The following is a 22,127-nucleotide window of genomic DNA, read 5'->3' on the forward strand; positions in this document are numbered from 1 at the left end:
TTTTAATTAGATAAATGGTCGGAAAAACATTTGTTGTTTATATTTCCAAATAACATAAAATCAGGATGAGAATGGTTGATTTAAAAAATGATAGTCAATGGTCACGAAAGCCCATACTCCATTCGTTTCATAATATAATATTTTTTATTATTATCTAAATTTATATAAGTGTTTACAAATCTAGATATGTATAAATCATTTATATATTAATCAATGAATAAATTTACTCTAAAAAGTTACGAAACGAAAGGTTACTTTCGCCTCTACAGATAACTGCAGATATGCGTGTAATCATTGTATGTATCCCAAGCGAAGGTAGGTGCAAAACAAGAATAAGATACTCCCGTTATTACACTTGTTCCCATTTCCCCTTCTCTCCAACCCCGGACACCCACACGTACGAACAGACCGCAAATATCGAACACCATCAGGCGAATTAAGCGCAGATTGGAACAGAGAAATCCAAATCCGATCCTGAGCCAGAGAATTCGAAGCGCACAGGCGGGCACGCCCCAAATGCGCCGCCGGGCACGAGCCGCAGCTCGCCGTCGATGAGTCGCGCCCCTCCGGACGCCGCCGGCGACCTCTTCGCCGCCAACCTCAAGGGCTCGCTCCTCGCCGTCGCCTCCTCCGCCTTCATCGGCGCCAGCTTCATTGTAAAGAAGAAGGGGCTTCGCCGCGCTGGCGCCGCCGGCTCTCGCGCAGGTCCGTCCGTCCGCCCGCGCCACCGGCCACCGTGACGCGCCTTAAATTAATTTTATTTTATTTTTATTTTGTTCTCGTTTGCAATCTTTGGCAGCGCCTCGCGTTCTTTGGTTTCTTGAGCGTTGTTTTGATATTAGGTGGCCAGGAACGTTTAAAGGCGTCCCTTTTATGGCCAATCTGGTGTTCTTCGTCAACGAGCGCTGTAATCTTTTTGTTCATGGTGAATTTCAGGTGTTGGAGGCTATGGATACCTCTTGGAGCCTCTCTGGTGGGTTGGGATGATTACAAGTAAGTTATTGCTTTCTGGTTGGTGGACAGTGCAAAATTATTCGAAACTCTTCATCAAAAAATGGAAATTTTGTAGTGTTTATTGGTGAAATTGCAAATTTCGTGGCCTACATGTTCGCCCCGGCTGTTCTGGTCACTCCGCTCGGCGCTCTCAGCATAATTGTCAGGTAGAACTATGAGTCTATGATGTGTTCCGTTTACACCTAAAATTCCATGGTTACAACGCATGGTTTGAAACTTTGAATTGGTTATAATCTGTGCATGCTCATGCGTGCTGAATTTGTGATCTTTGTGGAGCAGTGCTGTTCTAGCCCATTTCATCCTGAATGAGAAGCTGCAACGGATGGGTGTGTTGGGCTGCGTGCTCTGTATGGTTGGGTCAACAGTGATCATCCTTCATGCTCCTGAAGAAGAGACACCGAGCTCAGTGGAGCAGATTTGGCACTTGGCAACGCAACCTGGTATATGCCTGTTGTTTCCCTTTGTACTTTATTATGGTCAATTATCATAATTGTACTTTATATTTTCTGCAGCCTTTCTTTGTTATGTGGCCTTTGCACTGGTGGTTTCATTGATCTTGATGACGCATTGTGCTCCCCGCTATGGGCAGACCAACATAGTGGTGTATATAGGAATTTGCTCCGTGATTGGATCTTTGACGGTATATGATGCCTATGGACTAAATGCCTTTGTTGTCAACTTGGTCTGGTGTTTTTGCCAGGTAACTTGGTCTGGTGTTTAATTGGGTTGTTCCTTTAATTTTTGTTTGCTAGGTAATGAGCATAAAAGCTGTTGGCATTGCAATCAAGCTTACAATTGAGGGCATGAACCAGGCTGGCTATTTCCAAACTTGGCTATTTGCATCTGTTTCAGCGATATGCATAATTATTCAGTTAATTTACCTAAACAAGGTACACATGTGATCTTTTTTCTTTAGGTAAGAGCAATTTTGATGTTTAATTGCATGCTGACATCGTGATAACTTTCAGGCATTGGACACTTTCAATACCGCAGTTGTGTCACCCATCTATTACGCGATGTTCACGTCCCTCACAATTTTAGCAAGTGCCATAATGTTCAAGGTATGTACCATGCAGGTTTTAAGAAGTTCCACAAATGCCGTTGCTTTTAGTCCATTTACTAGAGTACAAATTTGAGAATATGTTATATGATTTCTAGGATTGGTCTGGACAGAGCATAAGCAGTATTGCTTCTGAGATCTGTGGATTTCTTACTGTGCTTTCTGGTACTGTCGTATTGCATTCTACAAGAGAATCTGATCAGACTATTTCTCCAGGTAATTATTTCTTAGTTTTAGTCAATCAATTCTTAGCTACTCTTCTATTAAGATGAATGCTATGTGGTACGTTTTAAGCACTCATGGACATCATGCCGACAATATTATTTGTGCAAATATGCATGTGTGGTTTTCCCAAAGTTGAAGTGATTTGGTCACTGCAGTTTGAGCTGCCTTATGGTAACAAAGCTGGCTTAAGTTGTGGTTGTTGAGAGTGGGTGCTTTACTTTAGTGTTAAAATCAGTACCAATCTGGCATTTTTTTACTGAAATTGTTGGATTCTTATAGCAGTATAGTCGCTTTAATCAAAAGTCATTTAGTATTTTGATTCAAGGAGATGGACTTCATTCTGTTAACTGTGGTTGTCATAGGCTTCAACTCATTGCTTCATAGTTATGGATCAAGAAACAAATGGTGTGCCCATTGAAAAGTATTGTCGGACCTACTATTAATGATGTCTTGGTACACATGTCCTTTTCAACTGCTTTAAGGTTCCCCCACCTTTCTTTAGAGTTTGTTCCGAAAAAAAAGGAAAAATCACAGCGACGGATTTTTTTCTTCAAGATATTGCTATAGCATATTACAATCTGTGATATTGTAGGTTACCCAATACTGTTAATCTCCATATTTAGAGTGCTAAGGTAATAATTCCAGTTTTTTTATTTACCATACAGACCTTTATACTCCTCTTCCCCCAATATACTGGCATATCCAAGGCAACGGCGAGACAGTGAAACAAAAAGAGGATGATTTACTCTCTGCTGACTTCATCACCATAATGCGACAAGATTACTTTGTGTAAAGAGTATAGACCTCAACATCGTCTTCCAGCAGTGACAAGACCAAATCAGCTGCAAAAGTTTTGCAGGCATTGTAGGATTAGCTCGTGTGTGATCATGCTGCATCCAAGCCAACAAACACCCTCCAAAGGAGCATCGAAGTAGCCTGCCTTCTTTTCCTCGGCATGAAAGAAGGATCTGCTGCTTGTTTAGCGAGGTGGTGTGGCATGATCTGTTATGTGTATCTGTTCCTTTTGAGTCGAGGGGCAAGTTTATGAGGCTGCTCTGGCTAGTCTGACGGATTTTTTTGTTTTGGCTTTCAGTTTCTGACGTTTGTCTGATGATGCTTGTATATTGTACAGTCTAATATCAATGTAAGTTAGATGTACCACCTCCCTTCTTTTGGTGAGGCACTGAGGCTGAACCCATTCGAGCAGCTCTATTGAAGGGTGATCACCATATTAGCTCTGCAGGGTGTTAAACTCTGCTGTTTATACTGGTGTAGTATGCTGTACACTGGTTTAGCACTGAGAGTCTGCTGCTGTCCTATTGTACTCCTGACATGGTAACAGTTATTCTTCCGTGCAAATATTGTTGAGAACTTGAAATGGTTATTGCTGGCTGCTGCAGTGCTGCTGTCCAAGCAAGAACAATGTTGTCGTGGTCCGATGTCATAACGGGATAATCATGTTTAGAAGAATAGCCAGGTGAAGTCGGATGGTAGGGAAGAGATGTCGAATTAGATTGGGGAGATAACATCTAGGCAAGGGAATGGGATTAGTATTTATTCATTCTTAATTCTAAGTGAATATAATCCCATCCTTCATATGGATGGTAAAACTTGACCCTAACATAACTAACTCGATATTATCTCTTAATCCTAACTCATCAATTACACTGTTGCTACAGTGCAATCATGTTCACCCGCCGGAGTTGTCTCTACGGGCCTTGGCCCCTCGGTCCAATGCCCGCGGCAAGCGTCTCTACGGTATTTGCAGTTGCCATGGTTGTATTAACTCCATATAATCACCGATGAGGCGACAACCATTTGGTTCTTCAGACAGTTGTTCTGGAGCTCAACATTGCGCTTGATTTAACCATTTTTGATTTCAATAAAGTAGGAACAAACCATTTAATCAATATATTTACATTAAACTGCTTACCTGACTACTTGTAAACTATAACAGTACCACCAACAATTTATCATCTACGACACTTTGTCAACTCATATATTACTCTACATTGCACTAACAAAGCAACTGAAGACGAAAATGTGTGTGTTTTGACCGTGAGAAATCTGTATAGCCCTATTTTCCGATGGAGCACCCTGCTCGACAGTGGAGAGCTTCCCTTGATTGCATTGCATCCGAGCTTGCTAGTGACTAGTGAGACATCAAGAACATGGGCAATGGAAGCATGGTCGGATCCGGCGAGACGAAGGAAGGTCCGGCGAACTTCTCGCACGCTGTCGCCTGGGTCGTGGTCATGGCAGTATTCCCAGTCTGCATCCGCGGCTTCTTGTGGATGTCCCAGCGCTCGGAGGACGACGCGCGGCTCGAGGACGATAGGGCGGGGCTCCTGCTGCATCCGCTTCGGCTCCTGCTTGGGCTCGAGGAGGAGGAGGGGGAGGAGGAGGACGACGACGCGCTGCTCCTGCTCGGGCTCGTCGTCTTGTTGCTGTCCCAGCGCTCGCACGCGTCCGCGCGACAGATGCTCCTGCCTCGGTGGGCAGTACGTCGCTCGGTCGGCGGCGGAGGCGATGCCGTCGCTCCACCGGCGCCCGTCTTGTGCGTGTCCCACCTCTCCGCAGCATCCGCACGGCCGGGCTTGGGCGCAGGCAAGATGATGAGGCACGGCGCCGGGAGCAGAGGCAACATCTTGCTCCTCGGCGGCGTCGGGAGCAGGGCAGGAAGAGCGGCGGCGGCAACAAACTGCTCGGAGAGCGCCATCTCGTGGGCTGGGGACGATCGAGCGAGCGAGACTCCAAGAACTCACTTCTCACCACGGACACTTGGCGGAGAACAGGCGAGGAGAGCAGCGAAAGTGAACGACGATCGAACGAATTGCTGGACTGCTCAGGAGTGCGGCGCTGCATATTTATCGCCTCATGGGCAGGCAAATCGACGACTCCGATTCGGAGTCAGAGCATTTCTTGCTCCGATGGGTAATGGTGTCCTCCGAGTCGGATTGAGCAGAAGGGAAGTAGAAAAGCTCGACTCGGATTACGTGGAGCGAAATTCGAAGATCGAATGATCGAGGGTGCAGTCTATTCTGGAATTCGTTCTTGGTGAGAGGAAGAACGAATGCAAGAAAAGTGCTGCCAACTGGAGGACCTGGAAATCTGGATGAGACACCTCAAGGTTGAAGAAGGCCAAGGGGATACAATGGTCAGATCAAGTTCTCTCTCAAATCCAAAAAACCAAAAGTCACTGGTATTTATAGTCTCTCCCTACAACTCAACTTTGCAAAAAAGAAAAACAGTCATACATGATTACTGTCTTATCAAACTTTACGCGCTTACCGAACTGTGTGTATTTTGAAAAAAAAACTATATGAAAGTACATCATCTCACATTTTTAATGTTGATTTTTAAATTTGTAATGGTTAAATCCATTATTTACATCATTAAATAGCTATTAAACAATCATATAATCTTTCGTTTCTTATCTTTGAACATGGCCATATTTACAAAAGTGGTGGTCATGTGGCATTGAACAACGGAAATGAACGACTCATGCAATCTTCAAGAGAGCAAGATCAAACCCTTACCATAATCATAGGGGCTTTTTTATCATTTTAAAAAATAGCTTAAGCTACTAAAAATTTTAGTACAAATTTTTGGTATCACAAAGTATCTTAAAACTTGAGGTACTTTTGAATGGTAAAAAAACTCTAATAATTACAGAACACCAACTTTTTATCTAGCGGACAATTTGGACGTATCAAAAAAGTAAAAAAAATCATATATTCTTGTGATTAATTTTATTTATACCAATTGGTTGTTGACATGTTTGAGAAAAAGTGCTACAATAATATGCAGGTTCCTTTCTTCGAGAAGGTCACGGTCATGTTAATTTTCAAGATAATTTCCTAACAAAACACTTTCCTATAGGTTTAATTTTTTTTGCATGAATTTAAAATAATCAAGTGGGACCAACTCCTTGAAGTCCCTCAACGGAGCGTAAAATCTTTGTCATCCAAACTTTGGTAAAAAAAAATCATATTTCCCACTTTCTCTCTTACATTATATTTGTTATTTCCTGGTTTGTTATGTTTTCATGCTTGTACTCGGTTGATTACCTACCTTGGCTCATTTTTAGTGTGTGAGTGCCCTGGTTGCATTCTCTTCGAGGAATAGAACCCATGGATTAGAAGTTCCGATTACTCTGATCAGAAGAACCACAGAGTAATTAAATTATGTTGCTAAGTTTTTTGGGTCTTTCTCCGATGCATTATACTAACAGTAGAACTAATCTCAGCACTTGATTAAAAAAGGTGTTTTTACTTTATTAATAGTATGTTGTAATTTTGTTTTTCAATAAAGATCACAATAAAAAATGATATTACTCATTTAAATTTTTACTATACCTAATATTGTTGGTAGTATAATTTAACTATAATTATCTAATAAAAATAGATCAACAGTATAAGTACAGACCGAAGTTTTTTAGAAACGTCTATTCAACCTACCCCCGAGACGACTCAAAAATTCTTTCACCTTTATCTCCAATCCTTTTTTAATATTGTGCTGGATATGCTAGCTGTATTAATAAAGTGTGCTAATAGGATGGTCAAATATCGGGTGTAGTTTCTCGGCTAGTTGATGATGGATTGTTTGTTAATTTTGCAGTATGCAGATGGCATGTTAATCTTTATGGGCAATGATTTAGAGAAAGCTAAACATATGAAATTGCTACCTTCTATATTGGAGAAGCTTTCTGGACTTAGATCAATTTCTATAAGAGTGAACTTTTTTTTTTGGCCAAGCTAACGAGTATGAACAACAGTACCCTCAGTCGCTCAGGTGTTGAAAATGAACTTTTCTGGTTAGATAGCTAGCTTTAGGGATGCATTATAGGAAGTCATGTAATAAAGATTGGAAGGCAATTGAAGAAAGAACCGAGAAAAAACTTAGCAGTTTGAAAGGAAAACATCTGTCTGTAGGGAGAAGATTGGGTCTGATGAACTCTGTGTTAAAAGGCTTAGTATGTTTATGATTTTTTATTCCTAAAACATTCTCCAAAAAATTAATATCTACAGGTCTAGGTTTTTTGTTGGCAAAGTGTGGTTACAAAAACAAATATAGATTATCAAGATGAGATATTATTTACCAATCTAAGAGCAATCTGTTTATGATTTCTATATCCTTCGTGTCCAAACAAACTACTAGACACAACTCTTATAATACAAATACAAACACTATTAATATACATATGAATTTAATGCTATTCATCTCTTATCATGTCTTTGGTGTTTTGTAAAAACTATATCTTATGCAAGACATAGTTTTCTTTTTTTTATTTAATCACTTGTCACATCATCTTTTATTTTATACGGCAAACTCATTTAATTTTATAGAAATTATTCTAATAGTGGCATTTTGAATGCTCTAAGTTCGAACGATGTATTTTAAGTAAATGACTCTTTAAGTCAATCAATAAAGTCAGTGCTTGGAAAGACCTACTTAGGCTACGTTCGTTTGCCAACGCAAGTAACCCATATTTGCCTAGCTTTCCACGTGCACGTTTCCTGAACATCTAAACAGTCTGTTTTTTTGAAAATTTTCTGCAGAACAGTTGCTTTAAAAATTCAGATTAATCTATTTTTATAATTAATAATTAATTAATCATGTACTAATGTATTATTTTATTTTCCACGCCGGCTAACCAACACCACGTCGAACGCAGCCTTGGAAGGAAATATTTAAGGAAAAAAGTCTATTTCACCTCTTTGAACTATCAGGTTTGGTCTACTTAACCCCTAATGTACGAAACTGGATATTTCACCCCCTGAAGTACAAAAGCTAGATCAAATAACCCCTTTAAGCGGTTTTGTATGTGGTTTTGCCACGTAGATGCTGACGTGGGGTAGCGCTATTGCTTATATGACACAAAGATTGACCCATTAAACCCAAGTTCAATGTTTCTTTTCACTAATTGATCAATAATCTAAAAATACATATTATCTCTAATGTTTATCATTCTCAAGCTAATTTACTTGTGGGAAAAAAGTACTGAACTGGCTACATCCATATCATTATCCCCTCCTTACTCCACATGGCCAAAACCACCACCATGTCATCATATACTCAACAAAACCATCTATAAAACCACTCTATTGTGGGTATTTGAACTGGTTTCGTACTTCAGGAGTGGAATATTTCATGCATTAGGGGATTAAGTAGACCAACCCTGATAGTTCAGGGGTGAAGTAGACTTTTTCGAAATATTCAAAGAACCAGATAATTACTGAAGTTGCTAGAAAACTGGATGATTCACAAATTTGGTCGGGCTTATGAAAGTTAAGGATAAGTATTTGGGATTAGGTTCTTTCATTATTAACGATGGAAGATAAATTATATTTTGGGAGGATAAATAGATTAGAGATGTTTCTTTCGAGCTACCATATCCATCTTACAATATTCTTGGAAGCAAGAATGTTTCAGTGGCAACTACAATAAATTTTGTACCGCTTAATGTTTCTTTTTGAGGAGTACTAAGGGCACTTATAAAAGTGTTTATGAGTTGACTATCTTAATTATCATGTAAGCAAATTTGGTGACGTGGAGGAGAGAGTAAAGCTGTTTGGCGGACCTTTTATTTGTCTTGTCGTCATAGTTACTTTCTTAATTTGCTTTTGGATATTTCTATCCAACAACTTGGTAATAATGTGCTGTAGCTTCGTTCAAAGCAACTATCGGATTATCTGTCCATTATTAAAAAAAACTCCATCCCTATAAGATGAATGACTTTCATAAAAATTAATCTTTAGAATTCTAAATCTTTCGTTTTTCGTTTTCTGTGGGTTGAAGTTCCTCCGAACCGAGCCTTCCTAAACTGACTTAACCCTTTTGAGTTTTGATGGCAGTGATGTTTACTGTATAAACACCCAGAAAAGATGGCCAGAACATAACTTGGAGAAAAAAAGTTCAGGTGTATTGACACTCTTAAAGCCAAAGACAAGAACACGGTACATTTTCAGGCGAAGTGAACTGCATTATCTCTAGCCACACTTCTCCGTTCAGCAGCGGGCAGTGTGTACTGTATTAGTCGATTACAGCATACAGATACAACTAATCGCTAATACCAGCCGCTGGTTTCCCATCGAAGGAAGTGTTAGTATAGCTAAAGCCGCGTTTCCGCGGTAATATATACTGTATAATCCTAGGAGCTTTTTAATCATCCTTGAAAAATATACAAAGTATGATAACTTGAGATATTAAAAATTTATATAAAATTGTTGGTGTCTTGAGATAACCGTAAAAGAACCCTAATCCTGGTCACAGAAGCAAACTGATGCATGCAAGGTGTGCGACGTGGAGAGCCCAACACGGAACCACCAACGATGAGGAGGGGGGCACGCAGAGCTTGCTCTGCTGCGTGCTGCATATATACGCTTATTTGCCCCCCGGAACGCACTGATCAGCTGGCAGCCTCATCCGCCCCTCCTGCCCTATAAATTGAGCTACCAACCGGCGTCTCTGCTTCATCATCATCAACCTCTTTAATTTCACCATGGCTTGTAAGGCCGGCAGGTCGCTCTTGTGCATCTCGCTCGTCGCCGTCCTGCTCCTCGTCGAGGTGAGCAGATACAAGGATACACACGAAACGGTTGCCTGCATTTTTTTTTTCAGTAACTGATCCGATCCTCTGTTTAATTAATTTCTTTGTTTTGATCCCCATGTACTGCAGACCGCTACTCCCCATGGACAAGCCTACGCCATCGGTAAGCAATGAAGAATGACGATGATGCATGAGCACACCAACTCGATCGATCAGGCCATGCATCTAGCTAGCTAGTTCAGTTTTCTGCGTGCTGTATGATGAACTGATGGCGTATGTACATCTCTGTGTCTGCTGATCTGCTAGATTGCTCGGCGCGGTGCGGGTACCGGTGCAGCAAGTCGGGGCGGGCCAAGATGTGCCTGCGGGCGTGCGGCACCTGCTGCCAGCGCTGCGGCTGCGTGCCGCCGGGCACCTCCGGCAACGAGAACGTCTGCCCCTGCTACGCCAACATGACCACCCACAACGGCCGCCACAAGTGCCCCTGATCTCTATCACCGATCACCGTTCGTCTCCGGCGCGCCGCCGGCCGCCGGCGGCGGCGGCCACTATCCCGTGGATAGCTACCATAGTAGCATGTCTACCTTGTGATACTAGCTGCCTGCCTACGGCTCACCTGTCCATCACGCGTCTCTCTCTTCTCTCCGTGCAGCCTGCATGCATGCATTGCATGCTATAGCTTGCTTGCTTGCTGCAGGCACACCGTATTTGTGTACTGCCACTTGAAAAAAAATTATGTATCATCTGTGTGTGTGTGCATATGTGCCGTGCTGTGATCATGTACAAGTGAATAAGTTACATATAATGAAAAGTGTTTGCTCTATATTATTATTGCATAGCAACTTTCTCGGTTTTGCCCTGCAATGGTTTTGAGAAGCTTTTGGGGTGACCAGCGACAGCAAACGCTAGCAATGAGCACGATGCACGAAAGCCATTTTGTGTATGTGCGCGCGTGCGTGCATGCCAGCATGACAAATGACTGGCACGGCTCACAAGGGAAGATTGCTCGTGCGCTAGCTACTGGTCACGCGGGTGCATTGTAGCTTTGGCTCTTTGCTGCATGTGACCAAAATATGCAGCAAATTAAAGCTGCGTGACCCAAAAAAAATATGGTAGCAGACTTTGGGGTTTTTTAAATTAAATCTGCTTGACAAAAAAACACGAAAAAAATATATTTTTAACCTTAAATTTAGAGTTGATTTTGAAGTTTTTCATCGAAAATTATTTTTCAGCCTCAACTTTCAAATTATTTTTTGTTTGTAAATATAAAAATTTTTATTTATAAATTATTTTTCGTTTGTAAATATATCGTTTGGTTTTTTCCCGTATAATCACCCCTATAAGAGCAGCTGCCATCAAAACACGGTCGATCGGCGCCATCAGCCACCGATCACTGATGGTGTTAAGTGTTAACTGTTAAGTCGAGCTAACCACATCTTAGACCACGACTTAGTAGTGAATAGTGATTCTCGCGTGCTCATGCATACGAAGGCCCAATAATGCACTAAACAAAGACATGGCCTACTCCATCAGGCCCGGCCCAGTAAGGGAAGTGAGTCACATCACATGCTTCCATAGTCCCAATAATGCATTAATGCTTGTCTTCAATTTCCAGAAGGGGAACACAAAAAGAAAAGAAGAGATTGTCTTCGACCTCCAATCCAGCCGAAGGAGAAAAATAAGAAAGACAGCAAATAGAAAAACTCACCAACAATGTTGTTGGATGATAGGTACCCCTAGCATTTATGATGTCAAATGTAACATAAAGGCTGTATGAAATATATACGCATCCATTTTTCATCTTTTAGGTTACGCTTACCAGCCAAATTTTAAATTTTTAACATGTTAATTTTACGATTCTTTCATCATAGTTTATTTATTAGCCTTGGTTTTTAAATCGCTATAAACACATGTGTAAAAGTTTTATTCGCAAACTATTTTCCGTTTGCAAATATGTCGTTTGCCGTTTTTCTTGAAAAAGCGAAAACATAACCCCATACCCAATAAATATAGTTAAGAATGTACCCATAGCATGTTCTAGAATACTCCCTCCAGTTTCATAATGCTTTTTTTTTTTGACAATTTTGTGTTTAAACTTTTAAAACTTTGACTATTAATAACTTAAAATATTTAGTTTGAAAAAACTAGAATAACATGTATAAATGAGTTATAAATAATAATTTAATAAAAATGAATATTTATTTATATATAATTTTAACAGAAAATCAAGGTCAAATATAGATTGGAAGATCGTGTCATCATCCAAAACGGTGAGAACCATCAAACTAGAGTGAGTATATATTTGTAGTTTACAAAATAACCCTTGCTAGGGTTACGTGATTAAGGGATAAAAAGGGTATTTCTCTTTTTATCCATGTTTATTTTCATAGGTTAACCTAAATAGGGAGACACTCAATCTTTTGCAAGATTTGACTCGCTTCTAAATCTCTTCTCTCGCTCTAACTCATAGGACTAGCGCATCCATACCCACCTATTATTTATCATAATATTTATCATAAGAAGTATTTAATATGTTAGTACGTAGGTCTACCATATTCCCAACACTACACGTCGAATGGTAAATGTATCTTACAATATGAGTTGCATGGACCCTAATCTTACGAAGAAGCATGAAAGGAGGAATTAACACATTGACCTAAATGGCAATAGCAGATGACTAGGAAAAAATCAATGTTGATGCTGCCTTCTCTCTAGAAGATGGAAGATGTGAAGTTGGGGTTGTGATCGGTAAGTTTACTAGGCAAGTTCTTCTATCTTCAAGGAGGTTTTTCTATAGTGTGTCGTGACATCGTAGGCATAGTTACTTGCATGTTGTGAAGACCTAAAGCTTGTTGCTCAGAGAATTCAAATGCCGGTAGAGATCAAGATGGGCTAGGAAATGGTGGTAGCATGGATTGCACTCAAAGAACAGGAAAGATCATGATGAACCTTCCTTCCAAAGAAGATGAAGGCTACAATGGTGACTCTCCATGCAGTAAAGAGTATGTAATATGATAGCCCACGAGCTTGCTCACTTTGATAAATGGACAACCCATTATACATGGATTGGCATGACCAATACCTTGTCTTGTGTATTTAGTAGATACTGCAACAAGAGTGCAATCCTATTACTTAATCAACAAAGCTCGTTTTTTGGCAAAAAAATGAGCGGGTCATGAGGATTGAACCCATTAGTATCCTTCATATAGTGCTCTGACCGCGGTAACCTAAACTACAATAATAACATGTTGTATTAGATCATTGGGAAGGGAGGCAGTATTAGGATAAAAGAGATGGCGTTAGACTTTAGAGGGATATGATGTGAAAGCTACCGGTGATGTGTGCTGGTTTAAGGCCGAACAATAAACTGATTGGTGGTGATTAATGTAGCAAGATTAAGTGATGGACCGATGTTGGTTATTGACATTGCTCATCGTGAGTGGTTAGAAAGCGGGAGTGGCTAATCTAGTGATGTAGAATGAGGGGTTAGACACGATCATGGTTCTAAATATCTGATTATAGCCGCCGCTATAGCTAGAGATAGCGGTTGGAGAGGGGAACAGCTAAGCGAATTGATTTTGATGCTTCAATTTCGCTTCATTGAGCTATTAGCAACATTTAGCATGGTCTGTATCTATATAAGTGTCATGGTCCCTCCAGCTTGTAATTCCTATCATTTTGGACAATAACATAGTTTTTAAAATTTATATTTAACTATGATTTTCTATCAAAATATTTTATACATAAATAAATATGTACTTTTAAGTATTTTTAAAATTCATGTATACATGTAGTACTATTGTATTTAAACTTACTAATAGTTAAAATTTTGAGTAAATTTCATGAAACTACAAGTACTTGAGACAAATTATTCCAAAAGTACCAATTTAACAATAAAACTTTTAGAAAACAACAGATTTAAATTCTTATGTCCCAAAACTATAGAATTAATAATAAAATTTTAGAAAACTACATATTCAAGGTATTAGGTATTGTATCCCAAAACTATCAAAAGAACTGCATGTTTTAGAGTTTCACTATTATAATTAATTTTTTAAGTTACAAGAGTTGTAGTTATGTGATAAAATTAATGTTAAATATGTAGTTTTGTAATATAATATCTTACGTATGTATATTTATAAAAAGTAATATCAAATATATAGTTATGTAATACATCGCTTTAAATTTAATCTACTATCCATAATTTTGTCAAATGACCATATGAACTACGCAACCTAGGGAGCAGTAGTAGATCCATCCAACGATCAACAACTTCCGCAGTTCCTCCGCTTGTTGAGCGCCGACCTTTTATCTCTCACCTTTTGCAACAGCGGCGGCGATAGCCAACATCTCTTTCGTCTTCCCCACGCGGCCACCCAAAAAAAAAAAAAGGAGAAGGGGTTAATTATCCCCTCCTTACTTCCACCACCTCCCCCATCCATGGCGACGGCGGCGAGCTTGATCCGGCCGCCACGCGCCGCCCTGCTCCTCCTCCTGCTCGCGCTGTCCTTCTCCCTCTCCCTTGCCGCCCACTTCGAGGGCTTTGACTCCGACGACCTCCACTCCGCCCACGCCGACGACGCGGCCTCGGCAGACGGCGACGACGACGAGGGGCTCGAGGTGGAGCTCCCGCCGCCTCCGCCCATCTCCCTCTCCACTTCATCTCCTTCCCCTCCGGTGACCACCACCACCTCCTCCTCCGCGTCCAACCCTAACCCCGATCCCAACCCGACGAGGGCGACTCCGAACCCCACTCCCGCGCTCGATCTCTGGGACGAGGACGAGTTCGAGGGCATCCCCGTGCCGGAAGCGACCTCCTCCGACGAATCCTCCGCGCCGGCCGAAGCTGCCCCCTCAGATCCCGTGGCTGATGCCGCGGCCGAGGCGGCGCCGGCTCCGCCGAGGCGGCCCGCGGAGCTGCTCCGCGCGTACTCCGTCGAGATCGCCTGCGTCAGCTTCCTGATCTGCTTCCTGCTCAACTACTTCACCGGGAAGCGGCAGAACGAGGCGATCGCGCTTGCCTGGGCCACAAGGTTTGCCACCAGGGACTCCATCTTCGACAAGAACTTCAGCCTCCTGGGCACCGGCGACGGGAAGGACACGCCGCTACTGATGAAGGAAGGGCAGGACGTGTTCAAGTTCTACGCCAGTGGGAGGCGGTTCTGCCAGGGGATGCTCGCCACCATGGAGATGCGCGCTCGGCACGACCTGCTGTCCAAGCTGGTGGAACTGGTCTTCCCCAGGAAGGACACCATCACGTTCGAGGTGGTGATGAACGAGGAAACCATGGACCACGTGGTGTTGGCTGTGGCGAGGAAGAAGGCAGCCAAGACGATGCAGAAGGAGGAGAGGGATCTGCAAAGATTTGCTGGGGTTCTTACCTCAGCACCTGCTGGGAGAAGGTGGGTTGCTGACGAGCTTGCGGTAGTGGCCGAGTCAAAGGAGGTTGCTGGGGATATGATTACTGAAGCCGTGCTAGACCAGGTAATGATTTAACCTGCTTACTTATCAGAAGTTATTTTTTTTTATTTCTAGCAGAACTGGGTAAATGGTTTCTTCTGGTAAGATAGAAGAGATGGATATATTGAGACGTCCTGTAGGTGTTGATTCTTTAATGAACCTAATATAGGTAACTGTCCTCTAAATAAAATTGTCTATATTTGGAATCAGAATAGAACACTACGGTAGAAGTGGGGAAGTGCAACATTTGTCATTTGACCTGCTTACTTATTATCAGAAGTTAAAGTTTTTTTTTTAATTTCTAGCAGAACTGGGTAAATGGTTTCTTCTGGTAAGATAGAACAGATGGATATATTGAGACGTCCTGTAGATGTTGATTCTTTACTGAGCCTAATATAGTTAACTGTCCTCTAGAATAAAATTGTCTATTTTTGGAATTATAATAGAACACTACGGTGGAAGTGGGGAACTGCAACACTTGTCATTTGAGAAACATCTTACTTGAATGAATAGTAATGTTAATCACGAACATGGAAGTTGGATAAAGTGTAAAGAAATTAAATTGTAAATTGATCTGAGTTTCTAGCTTTTGGGAGAATTTGCACTAATTGGTTTCGAAGTTCATAACTATTCTTGTAACAACATTTTTCATAGGGATGCAGGTGCGCAATCCTGCTACCTGCATTAAAACCGACTTAATGGTTCATTTCCCTCTTGCTAGTATAAACTTTGGAACACAAAATTAACTACAATTGTGACAAGTGGGGCAATAACCTGCTTGCCCGCCCCACTTGCATCCAATTTTTCCACAATATTAACTGACATACTACTATCAAGTAATGTAATGCACATTTTGTTATGTTTGTAATTTAATAATGAACATATTTTATAAAACCACATGTTTTGAGTCATCCATAACACAAAATCCTTGTTATTGAGGCACTCTAACACAAAGCCCCAGGTTTTGCAATCTTTTTCAAGGAAACACCAGGTTTTAGGGCAAAATGCATTATATTTGGCTATTATACTTATACACAATACTCAATACATGTATAAAAAATAATATGTTGTATTTTCTAAGTAGATACACACACTGGGCACTTTCTCAACAAACGTTGCTTGTCAATTGTATTAAGTTTGGGTTTATGGAATTCATACCCATGGTCCTGTTACCAGGGTTTGCATCTTATCTTTTCCATCATGAATTGGGGAAGTTAGGAAGGAAATAGAGTAGCTGGTATAGGAATGGGTATTTTCAGCCTCTAATTATGTTATATGCTTGGAAAATGGAAATACTGTTTATTATAGTGAAATATAAATATTTTGCATAAATCTGAGTTTTTGTGGAACATTTTGACCTAAAACCTAGGCTTCCTTGAAATAAATTGCAAACACTGGGGTTTTGTGTAATTGTGTTATAGATGCCCGAAAACCTGTGGTTTTATGAAATTTACTCTTTAACAATTGTAGAATGTAGTATTACAATGATGACTCTTACATAACGTTGTGTTTCTATTGAACATGCCATATTTGTCTTGAGAAAGTTGATTACTGTTACTAGCTTACGTTTTGTGTATTTGGATAGGAAAGGGCTGAAGGAGTACCTTGAATTTTTAACTGATGAGTTCTCCCAAAGCCACCATGTATCGTTTTAATGGCTGAAGTAACACCTATTTCTTAATGCTATGATACGTTTGTTGCATATTGTGGTACATGTCTAAGAAAATTGGATGGAGGGTTTTTACTTAAGGATCAATGTAGCTTTCATTAGAATTTTATCATAAGCTGGCTTAATATGGGCCTGTTTGGGGGAGCTTCTCCCAGCTGCAGCTTTTCCCAGAAGCTGCCCCAAACGGTCCACAACTTCTGAGAATCTATAGTTACAGATTCTGGAAAATGAACTAAGAATCCAGAATCTGGAGAAGCTGGGTTTAGGAGCTTTTCCAGATTCTCAGAAACTGGCTACCAAGCAGCTGCTTCTCAGAATCTAAAGCTCCCCTAAACAGGCCCTATGTTCCTCATGTCTTTAGTAAAGACTGAGCAATGCTATGCAGTGGCATACATCTATATAATATTCTGCAACCGGTTTCTCTGCAGGTCCTTGGTGACAAAGCGTTTGAGAAATTTGGGAAGTGGTTCATCTCACTTCACTTTTCAGATCAATTGGCAGGCTCTTACAAGAAAGTCCTTTCGTTCAAGTTCGTACTGCCAGATGCAAGCAACATGGCCGAGATGACAAGATTAGTTGCCCTCGTGCCATATTACATTGATTTGATTGGACGTTACAAGCTCAGCAGCCATGTGAGTATATTATCTCTCTCCTTTTAGGTCAGAGGCCACGTTCGGCATATGTAAGGATGAGGCTTTGTTATCTGGCACGGAAATTAGTACATGATTAATGAATTATTAATTATAAAAAAAATAAAATAGCTTAATATGATTTTTAAAGTAACTTTCCTATAGAAAACTTTCGCAAAAAAAAAAACACTGATTAGCTGTTCGGAAAGCGTGTGCTCGGAAAACAAGAGAATTTGGGGTTTAGTTGCTGGGCAGACGAACACGGCCACAATCATTTATCTGTTATGGTGTCTGATACTTTCTATTCATCTTAACCACAGGCTCGTTCCAAAACTGAAGGTGCACGATCAAAAGCTGCTCAGGAGGCTTTCAGGGAACAACAGGGCCTAAGGCAGGAAGCCCTTCAAAGGAAAAAGGCAGAGAAGAAAAAACTTATGGAAGAGGCAGAGGCCAAATTGAGCGCTGAGGCACTCCGCAAGAAAGAGGAAAAAGACAGGGCTCGTCAGATGAAGAAGTCAATGCCCAAAGTTAAAATGCTCCGTTCCTAGTAGCATCAAGAATATGCCATGATCATCGGCTTTGCTATTCAGTTGCTGATTAGCCTATAGTTCAGTGCCTGCTAGATTCATTTCTGTTTGAATTTTGGGCCGTCAATATTTCCCTACCCTGGGATCAAGCTAAACCGAAAGAGGTAAAAGGAATCTTCTGATGTTTTGACATTGTCAGCTTGTCGGGGGATGAATTTGAAACGCTGAGCTATGCCCACTGCGCGGCTGTTTTCTTGTATTAATAGTCAGTCGCAGGCTGGAATGGCGTCAAGTTTGATTTGTCCCCACGATCGTTCATTTTAGTTCATCTGAACTTTGTTATGCAGCAGCTCGTTTGTAAGAGAACTCCATGACTTGCTGTGTAATGCATTTATAGATACACTGCCAGAAACTCAACACTACATCACATAATTTGAGTCGATTTATGAGTTAATCTCTATTTATGCATGCATGTCTTCAACTTGTTGAAGCAGTAATAGCTGTTCGTATTGTCGTATATGCAGTAACTTTTTACAGTGCTGTGCGCTATACTGTGTTATGCGGCGTCAAACACCGTATTTCATATTTTATTTTGAGAGCAGGGTACTTCCAGCTTCAGAAATTCTTGGAGTTCGATATAGTAAGACATTTTGTGCACGTGGCTGAAGAGGATTTTCTAATTTTTTGCTTGTTATTTAATGGTTTAATGTTGTAACTTTAACAATGAGATTGAAAATTTATTTAAGAAATAAGAGAGGATAAACTTATGTGCAGAAATATTTTGTTAAAATGTACTTATCTAGCAATTTAGAAAATGAGAGTGCAAAAGCTGAGATAAATCTAAACAAAGAACGTATCACAGGGGCTACCATCCCTTATTTCTTAAACTAATAAACTATATGTTTTATTGCAAAAAGTTATCGTCTCGAATTGTTTTATTTGAGCTAAAGTAGATGTTTAACCTTTCTAATAGTTAATTAAGTTGCTTATACCTCTAAATATTATAAAGAGATCAGATATCCAAAATATCTAAGGATCTCGCGAGAAAAACGCCATACATTACTATGCGTGTGTTTCAATATCTTTATAATAAAATTTAGAAAAATCCTGTGACAGGGAGCCGATACAGTAAGAATAAGTGATATAAGTGTATTTTAAAATTTGCCGCGTCATAATTATGTTTAGAGAGAATAAAAAGAGAAAAGAACAAAAACGAGCTATCGAGCGGTAGCACAAACTAAAACAGTGTATGTATAGAAGAGGTGGATCATATAGTATATGTTTGTGTGTGGCTATTATATAAATTAGCTCTTAATGACATGAAACAAATTCAGAGTAGTTGGCTCTTCTTCCATTTGCCCTTCCCCTGAGAGAGAGACATTAGGTTGGAAAAATGCATCTGCGGCTTGACCAATCTGACGCTCTCCGCTTTCTCCGGGCTGTTTAGTTTCCAAAATATTTTCTCAACAACATCACATCAAGTTTTTGGATATCTAAATAAAACATTAAATATATATAAACATTAAAATGGAGGAAACAGCGAGACGAATCTTTTAAATCTAATTAGAACGTGATTAACCATAAGTGCTACAGTAACCAACATGTGCTAATGACGAATTAATTATACTCAAAAGATTCGTCTCGTGGTTTTGAGGCAGAATCTGAAATTTGTTTTGTAATTAAACTAAATTTAATACTTCAAATGTGTGTTTAAAGTTTTGATGTGATGTTTTTGCAATTTTTTTTCAAACTAAGGGGGTGTTTGGATCCCCAGGTTTTTTCTTGTTCCTGTCACATCGAATGTTTGGATACTAATGAGAAGTATCAAATATAGACTATTAATAAAACTCATCTCATACTTTGAACTATTTCGTGAGACGAATCTATTGAGCCTAATTAGTCCATGATTAGGAAATGTGACGCTACAGTAAATATTTGCTAATCGTGGATTAATTAGGCTTAAAAAATTGTCTAATGAAATAGCCTTTATTTATGCGATTAGTTTTGTTATTGGTTTATATTTAATACTCTATTATCGGTCCATATTTAATACTTCTAATTAACGTTCAAATATCCCATGTGACAATGGAGTAAAAAAAGTCTCAAATCCAAACAGCCACTAAACAATCCTTGTAAAAACATCTCTGCACATCTCTCCATTTTTCATCGTCCTGAATATTCTGGGCCAATCTGACGCCCTCCGCTCTGCGCCTCCGCCGCTCGCGCCATCCGATGGAGGAGGTCCAGGCCGCCGTGACGGCGCACCTGGACCAGGTGTCAGGCCTCGTCCAGGCGCTCTCCTCCGAGCTCCGCCGCGGGTTCGGGCCCGCCGCCGACAGCCTGCTCGCCTTCGTCCACGCCGTCGACTGGACGGTAGCACTTCCCCCCTCGATCCCCAAAACGGAGATCACCGATACCGGCCGCCTCCTTTCTCCTTTACTGATGAGATTCGCGCGCCTTCGAGGTTGTTTCAGGAGCCATGGCTGATGTGCTTGATGGCATTCCACGCGATTCTGCTGCTCACGGCCGTCGGGTTGAGGAGGAACGCCAATTTCCAGCTCTTCTTGCTGTTTCTTGCTTGTGAGTGTCTTGTTTCTTTTGCGCTTGTTCAGCATGTTTATGACTAATAATACATTGCCATCGGAGAAGAGAGGCTAGGTTTGTATATGCAGCAACATCTACCACAATCCTATTGTGTTCTTTTAGTAGTATATTTGAAGTTCTGATTGGGAAACTACTTAATCCAGATGTTAGTGCAGTGCAGTGCAGTTCAATATTCAGACCTGAATATTTTGGTACAGCCCGAACATGTCGCCGTAATTGGATCAATAGCAATTAACAATCTAACTGATTTACTGCTTTTGGTCTAACATTAGTATATACACCCACCGAAATGTTGCTTTGAGCACAAAAGTTAACTAAGGTGTGGCAGAAGAGAAATGTTCATGATATCACAATGCAACTATGATAGGGGTTTGAGTGGAAAGAATGTGACAAAGTTATATCAGGAGGCGAAACCTTGTAATTTTTTTTAAAAAAAAGTATAAGGCTGAAACTTGTAATATGAATCAGAGGGAGCACACCATAAATGATCAACATTTTATCATGCTGTCATGATGCAGAATTACATTATTCTTAGTTTCTGCCAATGTGCCACTTAGATTCACTTCTTACTTTCTACCACAGAGCTTGAGGTTGTGGCTATTGTGAGTTTCTATAATTGGTATCGTCTGGTATTTGGAAGAAGACAACTGATATCTTAAGACATTAGTTGGCAGTAAATTATCTAGAATCAAAACCTGGCTGTTTAATCTGATCACAATCTGATTGGTTCCATGGCTGCCTATCCGCAGATTCAGGAGTTTATCTTGCTGAAAAGATAAATATCTATATGGCAGATCACTGGAAGAGCATTGCCAGACGGAATTACTTTGACCGTGCTGGAGTTTTCATTTCTGTTGTCTGGTCGGGTCCCCTTATCGTCATATCTATGGTCATTGTGGTCAGTAAAAGAGCCTTGCATGCCCTACTGTTTAAAGTCCCCTTAACTAGTTAGTGTTGTGCTGTATCTATTTATGGTCCAGCTTGTATTTACATTTAAGTATTTAACTCGTAGACTCTTACTAATCCAGGTTAGCTCCCTTATTACATTATGTCGGTTGATGGTGAAATGGAAGAGAGCAGAGCTAAGGCATCGGGCTCATCTTGCTCAGGACAAACAGGATTGATTGAAAGGAACATTATGTAGGTTGATGGTGAAACGGAAGAGAGCAGAACAAAATGATTGGAGATAATGGTCTTTAAGATCGCACCAATGCATTGCTCAAGTCTTGGGAGGATGCCCAAGAATCAAATCAAGTATTGTAACTGCTTGGTGTTCAATCTCCTGATGTCGTTAGCTGTTTGTTGTTAGTAACTGGTACATCAGTTTTGTTCTAGTGGCCATGAACTCTAGTAACAGCTAGGCATACTATTTCATCAATATTATTAG

The 22,127-nt window shown here is 40.5% G+C and overlaps 4 protein-coding genes across 4 annotated transcripts; all 4 read left to right on the plus strand.

Annotated features, from left to right (window-relative positions):
* The first annotated feature begins 348 nt into the window (after window positions 1-348).
* LOC102716969 (probable magnesium transporter NIPA6) lies at window positions 349-3,361 on the plus strand. Its single transcript, XM_006654379.2, has 9 exons — window positions 349-705; window positions 937-993; window positions 1,070-1,160; window positions 1,294-1,454; window positions 1,527-1,654; window positions 1,767-1,904; window positions 1,983-2,075; window positions 2,173-2,290; window positions 2,965-3,361. Exons 1-9 carry the CDS (start codon window positions 552-554, stop codon window positions 3,090-3,092), a joined length of 1,068 nt encoding a protein of 355 aa, XP_006654442.2. The 5' UTR covers window positions 349-551; the 3' UTR covers window positions 3,093-3,361.
* Window positions 3,362-9,719: 6,358 nt separating this feature from the next.
* Window positions 9,720-10,689, plus strand: LOC102717249 (cypmaclein-like). Its single transcript, XM_006654380.2, has 3 exons — window positions 9,720-9,869; window positions 9,981-10,014; window positions 10,158-10,689. The coding sequence occupies exons 1-3, from the start codon at window positions 9,804-9,806 to the stop codon at window positions 10,337-10,339; spliced, it is 282 nt and encodes a 93-aa protein (XP_006654443.1). The 5' UTR covers window positions 9,720-9,803; the 3' UTR covers window positions 10,340-10,689.
* Window positions 10,690-14,178: 3,489 nt separating this feature from the next.
* Window positions 14,179-18,653, plus strand: LOC102717525 (uncharacterized protein At5g49945-like). The gene is made up of 3 exons (XM_040524111.1): window positions 14,179-15,335; window positions 17,409-17,612; window positions 17,930-18,653. The coding sequence occupies exons 1-3, from the start codon at window positions 14,292-14,294 to the stop codon at window positions 18,155-18,157; spliced, it is 1,476 nt and encodes a 491-aa protein (XP_040380045.1). The 5' UTR covers window positions 14,179-14,291; the 3' UTR covers window positions 18,158-18,653.
* A 1,620-nt stretch (window positions 18,654-20,273) lies between these two features.
* Window positions 20,274-22,087, plus strand: LOC102717990 (transmembrane protein 18-like). The gene is made up of 4 exons (XM_006654383.2): window positions 20,274-20,509; window positions 20,611-20,716; window positions 21,490-21,638; window positions 21,769-22,087. The coding sequence occupies exons 1-4, from the start codon at window positions 20,369-20,371 to the stop codon at window positions 21,862-21,864; spliced, it is 492 nt and encodes a 163-aa protein (XP_006654446.1). The 5' UTR covers window positions 20,274-20,368; the 3' UTR covers window positions 21,865-22,087.
* The last annotated feature ends 40 nt before the right edge of the window (window positions 22,088-22,127 follow it).

The sequence above is a fragment of the Oryza brachyantha genome, chromosome 5 (genome assembly GCF_000231095.2).
Source record: "Oryza brachyantha chromosome 5, ObraRS2, whole genome shotgun sequence".
NCBI classification, from domain to species: Eukaryota; Viridiplantae; Streptophyta; class Magnoliopsida; order Poales; family Poaceae; genus Oryza; species Oryza brachyantha.